The sequence below is a fragment of the Artemia sp. Qi Xiang Cuo genome, chromosome 2 (assembly GCF_049724085.1).
Source record: "Artemia sp. Qi Xiang Cuo chromosome 2, ASM4972408v1, whole genome shotgun sequence".
NCBI classification, from domain to species: domain Eukaryota; kingdom Metazoa; phylum Arthropoda; class Branchiopoda; order Anostraca; family Artemiidae; genus Artemia; species Artemia sp. Qi Xiang Cuo.
Window position 1 is genome coordinate 68,930,194 of NC_142795.1, and position 17,082 is coordinate 68,947,275.

At 37.2% G+C, this 17,082-nt stretch overlaps 1 protein-coding gene and 1 non-coding gene across 3 annotated transcripts in view; both read right to left on the minus strand.

The window, feature by feature from the left end:
- Positions 1-17,082, minus strand: part of LOC148955543 (small subunit processome component 20 homolog) — a 165,537-nt gene that overhangs the window by 94,627 nt on the left and 53,828 nt on the right. For both annotated transcript variants that reach the window (XM_089102742.1, XM_089102751.1), the window contains one exon: positions 2,068-2,782. In XM_089102742.1, the coding sequence (XP_088958868.1) occupies positions 2,068-2,782 (715 nt within the window). The remainder of the gene's footprint in view (positions 1-2,067; positions 2,783-17,082) is intronic.
- On the minus strand, positions 16,261-16,473 carry LOC148955544 (RNase MRP). The gene has a single exon (XR_016143747.1).

Here is a 17,082-nt window from a genome sequence, read left to right on the forward strand (position 1 = left end):
CCCCCTCATTTATTCCTAGTCTAAACAATTTTGTTAGGTTAGATAGTACTCACATAGCACATAACTAAACATACACATACTAACAGGTAAAGCTATTCTGAAGCTATAACACCATTCTACAATTTTATATATATAAACAGGAAACTGAAGTAAGTTTTCATGGTTACATTAAAGAGTAACTTTGTAAAGTTAGGTTAACTTAAGTTAATTTATTTCGTTTTTCTAAATAAACCTGATTGAACTGAACTAAACTGAACCCGTCAGACATATTCCGCTAGAAACGGATATTTAATTTTTCATAATTAAAGTCATTAAAAACTTACGAAAGAAAAGTTTCAAATCCCAAAATTTGACAATACACCTAAAAATTTGACCCCTAATAAAAACTGTGAGCCTCGACTGAAAGTAAAATTAACTTGGAGCTTAAATGTTTACCTGAATCATGCACTTTAATTAACTGGAGTTAATTAATTTAAAAGAAAATATATTCCAGCAACTTATGTTTCAAGTGGCAATGATAAGAAGATAAAACCCAATTACTGGAACTGGTTTAGATGATTCCACTGACATAATTCAAAAAGTGATGACAAATTTTTTTACTAATTTATAAATTAGTCTCTTATTGCTTTTATCTTGTTTTATCTTTCTATTAGTTTATTCCCTGTTCTTCTAAAGTCCATAATTAGCATCCTAAAACCCCAAATGAATGTGAAATCCAAAAAAATGGGTATAAAGTAAAATGGGTATAAAGAAAAGTGGGTATATAGGCAATAGTTAGTCTGCGAGGGGGAGGGACACTTAAATGCGACCCCATCACATAAAATTTAAGCGTCTGCTGGAAAAAAAACGCAGAGTTTAAATATTTATCTGATGACATCATTACCATAATACAGTAATAAACAATAATAACCATAACAGAAATATAAAGCCTACCTAACATTCTACTAATAAATTTTTGCACTTCTCCCCCTCCCCCAAGCAGATCATGATGCTCTAGAAGACACTCCCGTGTCTTAATGAAGTGTCCCTTAGACAATTTTCAAGGATAGTGAGTACCTAAGTCAAGGTATTTAAACTTCAACTATTTTCAAAACTTCAACTCTAAGAAATTATTTAAACTTCAACTACACAACAAAACTTCACAATTATTTTAAATAAAACTAGTTTAATAAAAAAGTAGATTGAAGAACAAAAATAAAACCTGCAAACACTCCAGCCAACTGATTTTTTATTGCTAAAGACTTTGCTTTCTTGCTTGGAATCACATCTAAAACTAGCAAGTAAAAAATTGTAAAATCCACGACACTTTTATTTAAACCGAACTGGGGCATTCTTGAGACCACAATGATTTCTGATGTTACACTAGTTAAGCATGAAATATTTGCTTAATATTCTTCTTTTTTTATAGGGTGGAATTATCCTCGTTTTTTTTTGTTTTTTTTCTTAACAATTTTTCTTTTCATTTTGTCTCCTTTGGGCTACTATAAAATTACTTTTCGACACGGACGCAGAGGCAGAAGATGGGGGAGGATATATCAGGGCTGAATTTTGATTTCACCATTGCAACTTTTGATTCTTATGGGGAGAATTTACCCTGTGTGTAGGCCAGGGCCGATACAGAATTCAGTTTTGGGGAATGCACCAACAAAAACTTGGGTGAATTTTACCCCTCCAGTTCTGTAATTCGTGCAATTTTCGACCTTCGGTGCGGAGGCAAGTGCCCCTAAAAGGACCCCCTGGATTCGTTTCTGTGTCCTGACATTTAGCTAATTGTCAGAAAAAACAAACGCTGGTGAGAAACTAATTTTTTAATTTACGAATTTTCGATGCCATACTTTCAATAATAATCATATATGATCACGCGTTGGGATAGCGTGGAATTTCCCTTGCCCACTGTGACGAGTGTGAAATACCTCCTTTCCCAGAAAAAAGGAAAATATTGGCATAAAATGGCACTTTTTCAAGGTTCAAACCCCCCCCCCCTCCCCCCCAACAACTTTCAAAACTGCAGGACAACAAGATAATAATAAAACTAACAGTATTAACATTAATAACAAATAAGGTTACCTCATAACAACTGGCATAAGTCCTTCTCTGTGTTCAGGCAGAACAACATCACTTTCACTGTCAATATTAAAAAGCACAATTTCATGTCTAAAACTCTTATCGTCAAGAAGCCCGTACAGGTGCTTTTTATAGGCCAAAATATAATTATAGTTATAGGCCATAAGACAATCTAAAGCTAACTTTTGCACGTTTCCATTGCGGTGAGCCAAAAACTGGTCAATAGTTTTGCGAAATTTAGGTTCTTGGTATATATTACGGGGATGCGAAAATTTGGACAAAACAGAGAGGTGGGCACATAACAGCTTCAGCCCTCCCTTTTTTGCGACTTTCTTTTCAGTTGCAAACCTTTTGAATTGTCGATTATTCTTATGTGGAATTGTATTTTCTCTTTGCTGTATGCCGCTTTCATCGTCAACTTCCATTGGTTCTGTTTCATCTATTTCAGCAGAGTTGTGGTGTTTGTATTTATGCTTTTTCTTTGGCACAAACTCTTCATCTTTTTTACTAATATCTTGCACTTTTGCAATAGAAATATCTTCTCGAAAGTATTCTTTCTCTAAAAATGAGAAAAACAGAGGCACAAGTTCACGATTTCGCTTCTCTGCAATATCAATAAAAAAGGTCATTGACTTCCATAGAAGTGACCTCACATTTTTATAATCTAGTCGTTGCTCTTTACTCAACCAATTGCCAGCCAGTTCGAATAAAAGTTCATCTGAAAAAAAAGGAATTAATGACATATCGAGTGAGAATGAAAGAGCAGAACAAATAAGCACAAATAAGTTTTTAAAGTAGTAAAAAACCGTGGGCTGGTTCCAAACGCCAATTATCATTAATAATAAATAATTATTATTTGTGATTATTTCTGTTCCCAAAAAAAGATAGCGCTAAAAATTCAGATATTCTTATTACTAATGTGTAAGGGACTACAGTATTAACCCCCTTTCCTCGTGAGCATAGAAATTAATGAATTTGTCGCTATCCACCAGTTTAGAATGAAATTCACAACAAATAATTAACACTGATTAAGGATATTATAATCCTTACAGTTAAAATAGATAATAATACTTAAGTCCTAGGTTCATAGGAGACAACCTTGCAAGCCTTCTGCATCACATTGCCGACGACAACACGACACACGTAACCGTACCAGAACACCAAGCCCCCCTCCCCCTAAAGACGGATCTTTTAGAATTTAAAAAGTGGTCCGCTACATGGATGGTCAATGTTAATGTATCAATAACAAAGGAGCTACTGATCTCCCGTCGAAAGTACCACGCATACACCCCAGCTTTATCTCCACGAATATAGAGTCCACTATATACAGTCGACAAGCTTCGTCTTCGACTTCTCCACAGATCTCTTTAGGAAAACCCACCTCGATCTGGTGAAGACCCCGTGTGCAAGAAAGCTGAGAATCACTCTTCCCTGCAAAAACCTTCAACCACCCAGCTGGATCAACCCATTTTACAAGTCTTGAATCAGAGCCATACTCAAGTATGGATGTCCGATGTATGCTGATGCACCGAAAACGTTGTTGGCACCATTTCAAAAGTTCCAGAATAGGGCTAAGGGGCCAGGGTCAGTCGTTTCCCATTATTCTCCAGTCTGTTAGAGAAAGGTTTGATGTAGCGTCAATGGCTGTTTTCTACTAGAGCATAAATTCACCTTCTTCCTTATAGTTTTCTCGTACTGTGCCCCCTCCTATTTTCAAACTGACAATATAGACACTAAGGCACACAATTCGGTCCAATTATATTAAGGTTGGCAATGTTGGCATGGCGAGAACAGAGTGCTTAAAAACAGCCTCGACGTTACACTTCGATTTGGAATGATATTTCTGGGGACGTCATCCCTAAAAGTTTCTCAGTCGACTCCTTCAAAAGAAGATTTAACAGTCATTTAAAACCTCAGGATTGAGCGATATAAAACACTAGTGGCAAATTAGATATTTAAATGTACCTGGCACCGGAAATTTAGGAATAAAATAAACCGTAGGTTTCGTGAATCTTGGACTATCCTTCAGTTTAAAAAGGGAAGGTGGAATAAATATTGAAATAAAAACGGGAAGGGAAATAAACATTGAACTAATAACGAAGGAATGCAGCAATTTCGTTGCCGTTGACCTTTTGTCTTGCTTTGACTGACCTTTAACTTCTAGATAAAAAGAACAAACATAATTTTTGTCCACAACTTAAAATTTTTAAGCAGCAGGAAAAGAATGATTTGATTTGAAATGGGCCCATTAAGATAAGTGCTCAGATGTAAATTGCGCAGAATGCGTAACTATGTAGACCAAAGAGTGTGGGAACGATAAATACAGATGATTTCAAGCGCTTTTGTCAGGTGCGAGTAATAATGAATTCCGCGGTGTTGGTGGATGACGTAGTAGCGCACTGCAAGACGCAAGAACCAAAGATGGGCTTCAGAAACGGTTTTTATCCGGTAAGTGTTGGAAGAACTGGGAGACGCCCTATAGTCGTGCAGCTAAGAAGGGACCCAGGAGAAGCAACTAGCGATGATATAAAGAAGCAACTCCAGGTTTACGGAACAGTCCTAAACATAAGAAGAAAAGTGTATACTGGAGATGAATTTATCGAGGTATATACGGGAAGAGCAACAGCTTTGATGTATCTCGATACCCTCATCCCGCCGTCTATTGAGGTTCTTGGGAGGGGGGGGGGCGGGGGGGGGAGAAAATCAACGTCTTCTATCCCGATCAGCCGAAAGCGTGTTTTATTTACCATAGCGAGGATCATGAGGCCAAGGACTGTCAAAGAAATCGCAAAAATCAAAGAAGGCAGAGTGTCCTGAGTCCAAACCCGGGAAGTTTAGGTTCGGCATGGGGACCACAATCTATAGCAACACCGAAGCCACCGTAAGGAAATGAAGGAGTTAGAGGCATTAGCGCGCTCTCACCTTCAGCTGCGGTAAACATGGTACTGGAAAGTGCAAAGATAAATGTTAAGAAAGGAGATGGAGCTAAAAAAAAAAAACAGACCCAACAAAAGAAGCGGCAGAAAGTGGGCCAGCAACAAAAGAAGCAGAGAAGCATGGCAATTCAAAAGCAAGAGCAAGCAAACAAGTAGCAGAAAACAAAAAGAGGAGTTTGAGACCACCAACCAAAACCCAACAAGACCAAGTAAAAGAAGGAGCAACAAACCAAAATGTACCGTCACCGAAGAGAACCCTTAGTCAGGCATCACTTGGTAGCACGGGGAGTAACCAATCAAAGGAGAGAAAAACGGAAGGAAAAGGTATCGGAAAGGAAACAGGAAATGGAGGGACAAAGAGGATATAGGTGAAAAGAAAGAAAAGTTTTTTCTTTTTTTTTTCTTTCATAAAGTAATTAAATGCGGATAGCTACATTAAACGTGAATAGAGCAAAATAAACAAAATGACAGAGATTCAATTCAGAATTTGTGACAAAACTGAATATAGATATGGCATATCTACAAGAAGTTCAGTCGAAAAAGTTCAAAGTCCAGAAAAGTTACCAGCCGGTTCATGGAGGGCTCAAACCAGATGTAGGTTTCCTTTTAAAAGACAGTGTACAGTGTGATCACGGACGTATGAGTTTTGAAGATGATGGAAGCATTTGTAGTTTGCATTGTGGGTCATTAGCAAATGGTAATAGTAAACGTCCACCTCCCGTTAGGAAGGGGTAACTTCACACAACGGGAGAGTGCCATTCGTGAAAAATTGCCAAGGTTATTTTGTGAAGAAAATTTGATAATGTTGGGGGATTTTAATTGCATAATGTCCGAAGCGGATACCTTAGGAAGGAATGGAAAAGTAGCAAGAAGAAGATGCAGTGAAGGTTTAAAGGCGGTGATAAGTGCTTGGAATTTGGAATGTATGGGTTTCGTTTTGGGAAAGGATCTGGATTTACTCGAATGGATAACCGAGGATCAAGCAGAATAGACCAGATTTATGTGAAGCATAATCTGTTAACGGAAGTGATAAGTGTACAGAACGAACTCGTATTTTTCTCTGACCACACTGCTCTTGTGATGGACATGGGAACTAACACAAACCGAGAAAAATTTATAAAGAACTATTGGAAACCGAATCCTTCAACACTAAAGGGCCCACTAAACGAGCAGCTGAGAGCCACCAGTATTCGAACTTGGATGTATGATTTTACAGATGGAACAGAGCCAGTGCAATTTTGGAAAGTCCTAAAGCAAAAAGTAAAAGCATATGTACAAAACTGGGGAAAATAATCAAAAAGGGAAAGTAAAGCACATAAAAGACATCTTTATAGTGTTAAACCAACTGAGGGAAGAGATCGACGAGGGGACGGATGATGAAATACGAAAGATTGAAGAAAAAGAATTTGAGATTTGGAAACTGAAAAATAGATTGGCTGAAGAAGAGAATGCAGAACAAGTATATCTAGCAATGAAAATTAAGGCAAAAAAGAAAAGAGAAAATAATACAATTAGGGGATAATAGGCAGCGCGCTAGCGCTGCCTAAGTAAAGAACGATGTGGGCATAATGTGTTGTTTTTTGGTTCTCCATACCCGGGCACTTCGTATCGAAGGAGTTTTCGTAGAAACTTCGAAAAGGGCTCATTCGATTGGAAATTGGAGTGGCTAGTGCCCTTTTTAATTTTCAAAAGGCATTTGAGGGCAACTAGCCCCCCCCACGCCTATCATTCCGCAAAACATCTTCAGTCAATTTTTGAGATAGCCATTATGTTCAGCGTAGTTGATTTCCAGATAGAAAATATGTTTTTGAGGAGGATACTCCCCATAACCCTTGGGGCAAGGGTTTTAAGTTATGCCCTGGGTGCATATAAGGTTTTTATAGAAGGCGTTGTCGTAGAAACTTCAAAACAAGCTCATTTGATTGGAAATTCAAAGGGCTAGTACCCTTTTTAATAGTCGAAAGTAATGGAGGGCAACTAGCCCCCCCCCCTCTCCACGCCCATCATTCCCCCAAATACCTCCCATCAAAGTTTTGAGATAACCATTTTATTCAGCATAGTTGATTTCCACATAGAAAATATGTTTTTGAGGAGGACACTCCCCCACAACCTGCAGGGCAAGGGTTTTAAGTTATGCCCTGGGGGCATATAAGGTTTTTATAGAAGGCGTTGTCGTAGAAACTTCAAAAGAGGCTCATTTGATTTGATTTTCAAAGGGCTAGTGCCCTTTTTAATAGTCGAAAGTGATTTGAGGGCAACTAGCCCCCCCTCCAGCCCATCATTCCCCCAAACACATCAAATCAAAATTTTGAGATAGCCATTTTGGTCAGCATAGTTGTTTTCCAGATAGAAAATATGTTTTTGAGGAGGACACTCCCTCACAACCCTCAGGGCAGGGGTTTTAAGTTATGGCCTGGGGGCATATAAGGTTTTTATAGAAGACGTTGTCGTAGAAACTTCAAAACAGGCTCATTCGATTTGACATTCAAAGGGCTAGTACCTTTTTTAATAGTCAAACGTGATTAGAGGGCAACTAGCCCCCCCCCCCTGCCCCTCAGTCCCCCAAACCCATTCAATCAAAATTTTGAGATATCGATTTTGTTCAGCGTACTTGATTTCCAGATAGAAAATATGTTTTTTGAGGAGGAAACTCCCCACAACCATCAGGGCAAGGGTTTTAAGTTATGCCCTGGGGGCATATAAGGTTTTTATAGAAGGTGTTGTCGTAGAAACTTCAAAAGAGACTCATTCGATTGGAAATTCAAAGGGCTAGTACCCATTTTAGTAGTCGAAAGTGATTGGAGGGCAACTAGCCCCACCCCACACCCATCATTCCCCCAAACACATCCAATCAATATTTTGAAATAGCCATTTTGTTCAGCGTAGTTGATTTCCAGATAGAAAATATGTTTTTGAGGACGACACTCCCCCACAACCCTCAGGGTAAGGGTTTTGAGTTATGCCCTGGGGACATAAGGTTTTTTATAGAAGGCATTGTCGTAGAAACTTCAAAAAAAGGTTCATTCGATTGGAAATTCAAAGAGCTAGTGCCCTTTTTAATAGTCGAAAGTGATAGGAGGGCAACTAGCCCCCCCACGTCCATCGTTTCCCCAAACACATCCAATCAAAATTTTGAGATAGCCATTTTGTTCAGCGTAGGTGATTTCCAGATGGGGCATATAAGCTTTTTAAAGAAGGGGTTGTCCTAGAAACTTCAAAAAAAGCTCATTCAATTGGCAATTCAAAGGGCTAGTGCCCTTTTTAATAGTCAAAAGTGATAGGAGGGCAATTACCCCCCCCCCACGCCCATCATTCCCCCAAACACATCCAATCAAAATTTTTAGATAGCCATTTTATTCACCGTAGTTGAAAGTTTTTAATAGTCGAAAGTGATTTGAAAGCAACTAGCCCCCCTCTCTCCCCCCACCTTTTCCTCAAACACATCCAATCAAAACTTTTTGCTAGCTGTGTTGTTAATTTTTGTGGCTTACCAGATAGAAATTATATTTTTGAGGAGGACACTCCGCCGCAGCACTCAGGGTAAGGGCTGTAATTTATGCGCTGGGAGCCTGTGAGGTTTTTATAGAATGCGTCATCGTAGAAACTTCGAAAAGGACTCATTCGATTGAAAATTGGAGTGGCTACTGCCCATTTTAATAGTCGAAAGTGATTGAAGGGCAACTAGCCCCCCCCCACGCCTATCATTCCCCCCAACCAATCCAACCAAATTTTGAGACAGCTATTTTTTTCGGTGTAGTTAATTTCCAAATAGAAAATTTGTTTTTGAGTAGGACACTACACCACAACCCTTAGGGTAAGGGTTTTATGTTAAGCCCTGGGGGCATATAAGGTTTTTATAGAAGGCGATGTCGTAGAAACTTCAAAAAAGGCTCATTAGATTGGAAATTCAAAGGGCTAGTACCCTTTCTAATAGTCAAAAGTGCTTGGAGGGCAACTAGCCCCCCCCCCCCCCCACGCCCATCATTCCCCCAAATGCATCCAATCAAAATTTTGAGATAGCCATTTTTTTCAGCATAGTTGATTTCCAAATAGAAAATATGTTTTTGAGGAGGACACTCCTCCGCAACCCTCAAAGAAAGGGTTTTAAGTCAGAAATTTGGGTCATATACGGTTTTTATAGAAAGCGGCGTTGTAAAATCTTAAGTAAAGGTATTTTTAATTTGCTACTTCAACGGCTCACACTCTCTATCATATTAATAAGTTAAATAAAAGCACCTAGCCCCCCCCCACCCATCAGCCCTCGAAACATATCCAATCGAAATTTTGAGATAGCCATTTTGGTCAGCGTAGTTGTTTTCCAGATAAAAAATATGTTTTTGAGGAGGACACTCCCTCACAACCCTCAGGGCAAGGGTTTTAAGTTATGGCCTGGGGGCATATAAGGTTTTTATAGAAGACGTTGTCCTAGAAACTTCAAAACAGGCTCATTCGATTTGAAATTCAAAGGGCTAGTACCTTTTTTAATAGTCAAACGTGATTAGAGGGCAGCTAGCCCCCCCCATGCCCATCACTCCCCCAAACACATCCAATCAAAATTTTGAGATATCTATTTTGTTCAGCGTACTTGATTTCCAGATAGAAAATATTTTTTTTGAGGAGGACACTCTCCCACAACCATCAGGGCAAGGGTTTTAAGTTATGCCCTGGAGGCATATAAGGTTTTTATAGAAGGTGTTGTCGTAGAAACTTCAAAAGAGACTCATTCGATTGGAAATTCAAAGGGCTAGTACCCATTTTAGTAGTCGAAAGTGATTGGAGGGCTACTAGCCCCACCCCACACCCATCATTCCCCCAAACACATCCAATCAAAATTTTGAGATAGTCACTTTGTTCAGTGTAGTTGATTTCCAGATAGAAAATAGGTTTTTGAGGAGGACACTCCCCCACAACCCTCAGGGCAAGGGTTTTGAGTTATGCCCTGGGGACATAAGGTTTTTTATAGAAGGCATTGTCGTAGAAACTTCAAAAAAAGGTTCATTCGATTGGAAATTCAAAGAGCTAGTGCCCTTTTTAATAGTCGAAAGTGATAGGAGGGCAACTAGCCCCCCCACGTCCATCGTTTCCCCAAACACATCCAATCAAAATTTTGAGATAGCCATTTTGTTCAGCGTAGGTGATTTCCAGATGGGGCATATAAGCTTTTTAAAGAAGGGGTTGTCCTAGAAACTTCAAAAAAGCTCATTCAATTGGCAATTCAAAGGGCTAGTGCCCTTTTTAATAGTCAAAAGTGATTGGAGGGCAACTACCCCCCCCCCCACGCCCATCATTCCCCCAAACACATCCAATCAAAATTTTTAGATAGCCATTTTATTCACCGTAGTTGAAAGTTTTTAATAGTCGAAAGTGATTTGAAAGCAACTAGCCCCCCTCTCTCACCCCACCTTTTCCCCAAACACATCCAATCAAAACTTTTTACTAGCCGTTTTGTTAATTGGTATGGCTTTTCATATAGAAATTATATTTTTGAGAAGGTCAACCACCCACAGCATTCAGGGCAAGGGTTGTAATTTATGCGATGGGGGCATATAAGGTTTTTATAGAACGCGTCGTCGTAGAAACTTCAAAAAGGACTCATTCGATTGGAAATTGAAATGGCTAGTCCTCTTTTTATTAGTCGAAAGTGATTGGAAAGCTACCTATAGTGATTCCAATCAACTATAGTGATTGGAAAACTACCACCCCTTCCGCGCCCACCATTTCCACAAACATATCCCATCAAAATTTTGAGATAGCCATTTTGTTCCACGCAGTTCAAATCTAAGGAAATTATACTTTTGAGCAGGGCACTCCTCCCAAAGTCTTCAGGACAAAGATTATAAATTATGCCCTGGGTGCATATAAGGTTTTTATTGAAATCTTTGTCGTAGTAAGTTCCAAAAGGGCTCATTCGATTGGATATAGAAAGGGCTGATGCCCTTTTTAATAGCCAAAAGTGATTGGAGGGAAACTAATCCCCCTCCCACGCCCACCCTCCCATTTGACTTTATGTTTAAAAACTAAATGTTGCCATAAGATAAAATCAAAATGCCTTGTGTTAATGCTAATTCCCAATAAGGCATCTCAGCAGTATCCCAAGAACGATTGAGGGCATTATGTTCAAACTTTCGGGGCTGCTTCTGCTCTTAAAATGTAACCAAATCAAAATAGCGTAAGTGTATCCAAGCTATCAAAGAACGTAAACAGATTTTTTTGAAAATGGTATCAAGTTTTCCAATTCAGGTCAACTAGAGGAGGTATGAAACTAAATTAAACACTACTATTTGTGTCAAGATTTTTAAAAGGATGTATGTTGTTCAAAATTGCTGAAAATTTTTCTCCACCGTACAAATAGCACGCCAAACTATAAATTCTTAAACAAACAAAAAAATTTAAAGTATCATTTTCTTTTTTTCTGAAAAGACTATATCAATATAAAACGAACAGAAATTATTTGAAAAATCTTTTTCCAAAAAACAAGTTTTTCAAAGAAAAGTAAAGAATTACACTAAAGCAATAATGACCAAGAATAGAATAAAATAATCTACCAAGCTTGAAAGAACCAAAAATCAGCATCGATTAATAAATGAAACCCGAAACAAACAGAAATTACAATAAATAACCGAGTCAATCTCAAAACGAGCAGAAATTAACGTAAGTTCGGCTCAAAACGCCTTTGCCTTCCAAAGGCCAGTACATAATTTGCACTTTACTGAAAAAAAAAATATAAATGTTTTTATTTTTATAACTTTAATAAATCAAATAATATTAACATTTTGATTACTAAATATCAGCATATGTATATTAAACTGACAAAGCACACTCATTTGTATTTTTTCAGTAAAGTGCAAATTATGTTCTGGCCATGGGATTATTAAGAATTTTTTCCGGAAATTGGGATCTGTTTACTTTGGTGGTGAGAAGCTATGTTGAACAAGGATATCCAGAGGATGATGTGTGCATGATATCTCTCTCTTTTTTAAAGGAGGCGATAGAATGGACCTTCAAGACTGGAGGCCTATATCGGTTTCAAACAGTGACTACAGAATAACGTCAAAATTTTTAACTAAAAGAATGGAGAAGGTGATGCCTGGCATCCTGGGAGGATATCAGTTTGGTGGTATTCGAGGAAAGAAGGCCCAGCATATTCTCAACGTGTTGCATGACTTGTTGGTACGCAGAGACGACGAAATGGCAAAAAATAAGGCGCTTTCCGTAATGGCTTTCCTACTGTGCATGGATGTTTTCAAAGCGTATGACTCGGTTATAAGATCGATACTGTGGACACTGATGAAGGAAAATTTTTGGTTTGATCAACGGTTTGTGAAGTGGTATGAAAATTAATATAAGAACCCGATGGCGGATGTGAATATAAATGGTTACACTAGTGGAAGGCTGAAGCTTCAAAAGGCAGTGCGACAAGGGGATCCGAGTGCCCCTTATTTATTCGAACTTTATATAGATCCACTTTTTAAGTATGCAGAACGGAGGATACAGGGGATTGCCATTACGACGAATATCTCCTTGAAATCACTGGCTTTTGTAGACGATGGGGCCTTCCTTCCTGGGAGTGTGGCTGATTTGTGGAAGTGGTGAGAGGACTAATGTGGTATGGGGAGCATTTCTTGGTAAAAAATACACAGAAAAGAGCCAGTTACTAAACATAGGTGAGTGTGCACGGTTAGATGATAGCGTCTGGGTCGAGGAGGCTCAGTCAGTGAAAGTATTGGGTGCACTTTCTGAAAGAACGGTGAATGTGGAAAATTTGCGAAAAGAGCGTGTGCAAAAGATTGAGGGTTTACTGGTAGCCCATCAAAGAGCGCACTTCGTGTCAATGTTTGAGAGAGTAGTGTATGTAAACACGTATGCTCTCCCACTGCTATTTTATCTGGCACCGGCTTTCGATCTTGAAGAAAAGAATGCTAAAAAGGTAGAAAGGAGCATTTGACGTTTCGTTTGGAGGGGAAAGCTGGGAAAGCTAAGTATGAAAATGTTGTATGTGCTCCGAGAAGAGGAGGGTCTTGGTGTTATAAATATCCGAAAGGTGTGTAAGTTAGAACTTTGAGAATTAGAAACGTCTGTGAGATGATCTGCAGAAAATCGATCGCCGGTGAAATAATAAGAAGATGGACCTTACCAGTAATAAATATTGAGGAGGATGAACTAGCAAAACAAAAAATGATCGGGAATATGCCAGAGAAACTTCATGAAGTAATAAGGTGTATTCGAGAAATGAAAAACCAAGGCTTGCTGAGTGACCAGGTGAAAAATGCCGAAAGGAAAAAGATAGTGGATGGATATTTGAAGAAAACGGAAGAAGAAGAAGTGGCTTTTTACGTGAAGACAAATCAACCATTTGTGAGTTTTAAGATATCGTTTCATAAAATGTATTATATGCCGTATAGTCAGTTTATCAACGTTTTTATGATTCTGTTTATTCATGAGCTATTGCCGTATCAAGATCAATTACGTCGTTTTACCCAAGATGAAGGTCCAAAGTGCAAGCTTCGCGACGAAATAGTGATAAATGACCTGAAGCACGAATTTTTCAATTGTAAATATAATGAAAGAATTGTGTTTTAGTGCCTAAAGAGATCGTGGAGTAATTTGGAATACTGAGGAAGATAAGATAAGGTTGATTAAACTGAATGTAGAAATTCCTGGAAATGAGAGGTGAGAGCGAGATGTGGTGTTGATTGTGATGAAACTATGTGAATATTTATTGAAAAGAAGGAAGAAGAGAACAGGGATTGAATTAAGAAGGTTTGATTGTGGTTGCAGGAGAACGATAGCGCGTTTAAGTGAAACTGAAAGGTCGAAGGAAAGAGTGGATATTGATTGGATGAAGTTGTTGGTTGAAGAGTTTATTGGAAAGAGGTAGGTTATGTGTGAGGAGATACGTTGTGAGTGTGTTTCAGTGTGAGCAGAAATTGGTAAAACAGCGTTGCCAGTTTTTATAATTTTGTTTTGTTTTGTTTTTGGAGTTAAATAGTAGCCGAAGTATAGTTAAAAGGGAAAAACGAAAAGATAAAGTTGAAAAGTGGTATCATAATAATTTTCTTTGAGGTCTTTGTCATTTGTAAATATGTTGGTGTATTTTTTGTAAAAGAAAGTTATACTGACAAATAATTTGGTTGATTTGTTTTATTATTATTAATTTACTTAGTTTACTTTGAATTTCTTGATTATTATTATTTGTTGTTAAAGGTGACACGTAGGGTCACCATCCGGAAGAGTTTAGAGGTATGGTAAGAAATAACCACCGTATGAAGGGGTTCCTGTTGGGAGAGGACGCCCTTTCCCACGGGAATGGCAATTTTTTTTTCTTTTATTGGAAGGTTTTTGGTAGTATATGGTGACCTAAAGTGTGGCCAGTTCGGCTGCTATTTAATAAAAAAAAGAGTAGGTGACATCTAAAGTTAAAATTAGACGTATTTTGAATTCAAAATTTTCGTCATTGTGAGGACAGGAGGTGGGTTTATATATATATATATATATATATATATATATATATATATATATATATATATATATATATATATATATATATATATATATATATATATATATATATATATATATATATATATATATATATATATATATATATATAAAAGAAAGTGTGGGGAACTGATACGACAGGAAACTTGAGTACATCTCAGAAGAAAAAAAAAATTACCACCATATAGAATTACTTAGCAAAGTGATTAAACGAATTGTAGAAACTATAATAAAATACTAGTTGTATTTGTTTTTATTGCTGTCTTTTTTTTCCTTTTGCTTTACCTTAGACCAAAGATGAAAGAGCAAATAGGTTTATTTGTGTACTTCTTTATAAGGCCTATCCACTATGAAATTTATATTTAGCTAGCGGTAATTTGAACCGAGCATATTTTTATAAAGTTTTTTGATTGGCGGGAAAATTCTATAAGAAATCTTGATTGGCTCAAATCAACTCTGACTAAATCTCGGTATTAGTAAAATGTTATTGTGAATGGGCCTTTGACTAGCCTACACTCTGAATAATAACAAAGCATTGGTAGCCTTATAATTAGTAGTAAATAGCACAAAAAACAAAAGAATCTGCACACTGTCAGAAAATTAAACCGGAAAAATATCAATAAAAGATGTCAACCAAAATAAAATAAAACCAATAAGATATTTAGTTGAAACATATGCTACTTAGATTAAAATTAAGCTACTTTTGAATTTTTTATTTTATTTTTGCTGGGTTCCCTAAGATCTAGACTGGCTCACCAGGTGACATTACCTGTTCTCAAACTACAGCCTATGGCCCGGAATTCGTGTACTACTTGAAATACTTCATCAAGAATAGTTGATATGTTAAGGACCAATGCACTGTCTATCATCTTAATATCCTACAGTCAACATTAAGGGGAGAGGGATTCTCACAGCAGAAATTAAGCTGCTGGGGGACAGAACTAAACGATTGCACCTCATCCGAGAAAATAGCATTACTAGGCTGAGGTATATGTTTCTACCGGTTTTAAAATTTATTTCAATGTTTTTTTATGCAAGTTTTTCCTAAATTCTTGAGATTGTCTTTGTATAAACCTGAAGAAAAATTTATTTCTCCCATTTCCCTACATACAATTATGAGAAATGGACCCCCAATTTCAAATAAAAGATAAGAGTTACTTAACTAAAACAAATTATTCAGAAATAAAACCATTCTAACTAGATTCTATTTTTCTTTTGTAACCTGTAACCTTAAATAGTTGCATTGTTTAAATTGTCAAGGTCTTAGATTATTTTCTTCATTATAATGTTTTGCGAGTTTAATTGGTAGTTTTATGCTGCACTTATCTTTCAATTACGAAGAACAAAAAAAAATCCAAGATTTTCTCTGCATTTTCTTTTGATTGTTTCAAAATTATGCAGTTTTTAGGGCAGTATCACATTTTCGTTTCGCCCGTAAATATTCAAAAATTATCAATCTGTTGAATCCCAAAAAAAACTACACCTTCAAAGGGGAGCTGCACCTTCTAACTTCTTTGGTGCCATATATTTCTGCCTTATTGTTTTCTAAGTTTTTACCCATTCTTTCTTTTTTTTTTTTTTAATTAAATTCTGCACCTACTACTACCAAAACAGCAAAACTGTATATGGAGGTCTTTTCAATAAAAAATAAAAATCCGATCAAACAATTCAACCAATCAGATTTTTCTTTTGGAATGGGACAAGCATAGTGTTTTTTCAAGCTTTGTTTAACTTTTAAAAAAAATTTTTAGAAATGCAAAAAGTTCCTCCTCGAGTGAACCCCGTTCTGTTGCATGCGCTTGGAGCATTACTGTGCTAGGACGAACATACGGTTCCAACATACAGATTGTATGCAGTTCCGCACTGTACCGTTTACAGGCAGGTTCTCTCAACCCTAGGTCCGGGGATTTTCCTCGGAAACTCTGAGATACCGGGAACTCGTCTGTTTTTCCGATCGCTCCACTGAGAAGGAACAATAAGTAACATGTCAAGTAGCTATATATACCAAGATATTCTGTGGATACCCTGAGAATCTCGGGATATATCGCAGAAACTACATAAAAAAGTCAGAGTGCCAGTAAATGGAGTTAAAAGTGGCTAGTTTCGATATTAGGATTATGAAAAACATTTATCATATGATATATTCGAGAATGCTGATTCATAACTACCAGAATATGCAAAGTAATTCATCTTCTACAGCCACGCCATCTATTCTTAAGCGAAGTTTAAAAAGAAAAGGTTAGGTAGCGCTAACCTGTTGCATAAATAATTTTTAACGTTATCTCAACTATACTCATTCTTTACCTAAATAATTTCTTAGACCACACTGCTTTATTTACGAAAAATTAGTCAAGAAAAACGGGTTTTAATTTTAATAAATCAGTGAATAAATAACAACAAAATAAATACTTAATTAAAAAAGAACTTAATCCTACTTATTTATTTCTATTTCTTTCCTTTTGTATTTTCTCTCTTCGTGTGTTTAGTTTTGTTTTATTTCGATGCATGTTATTTTTTTTTAAAGAACATTTTTTTTGTTTTTCTCCTTTTTTTCGTTGAGAAAGACTCCCGGACGTGGGGCCGA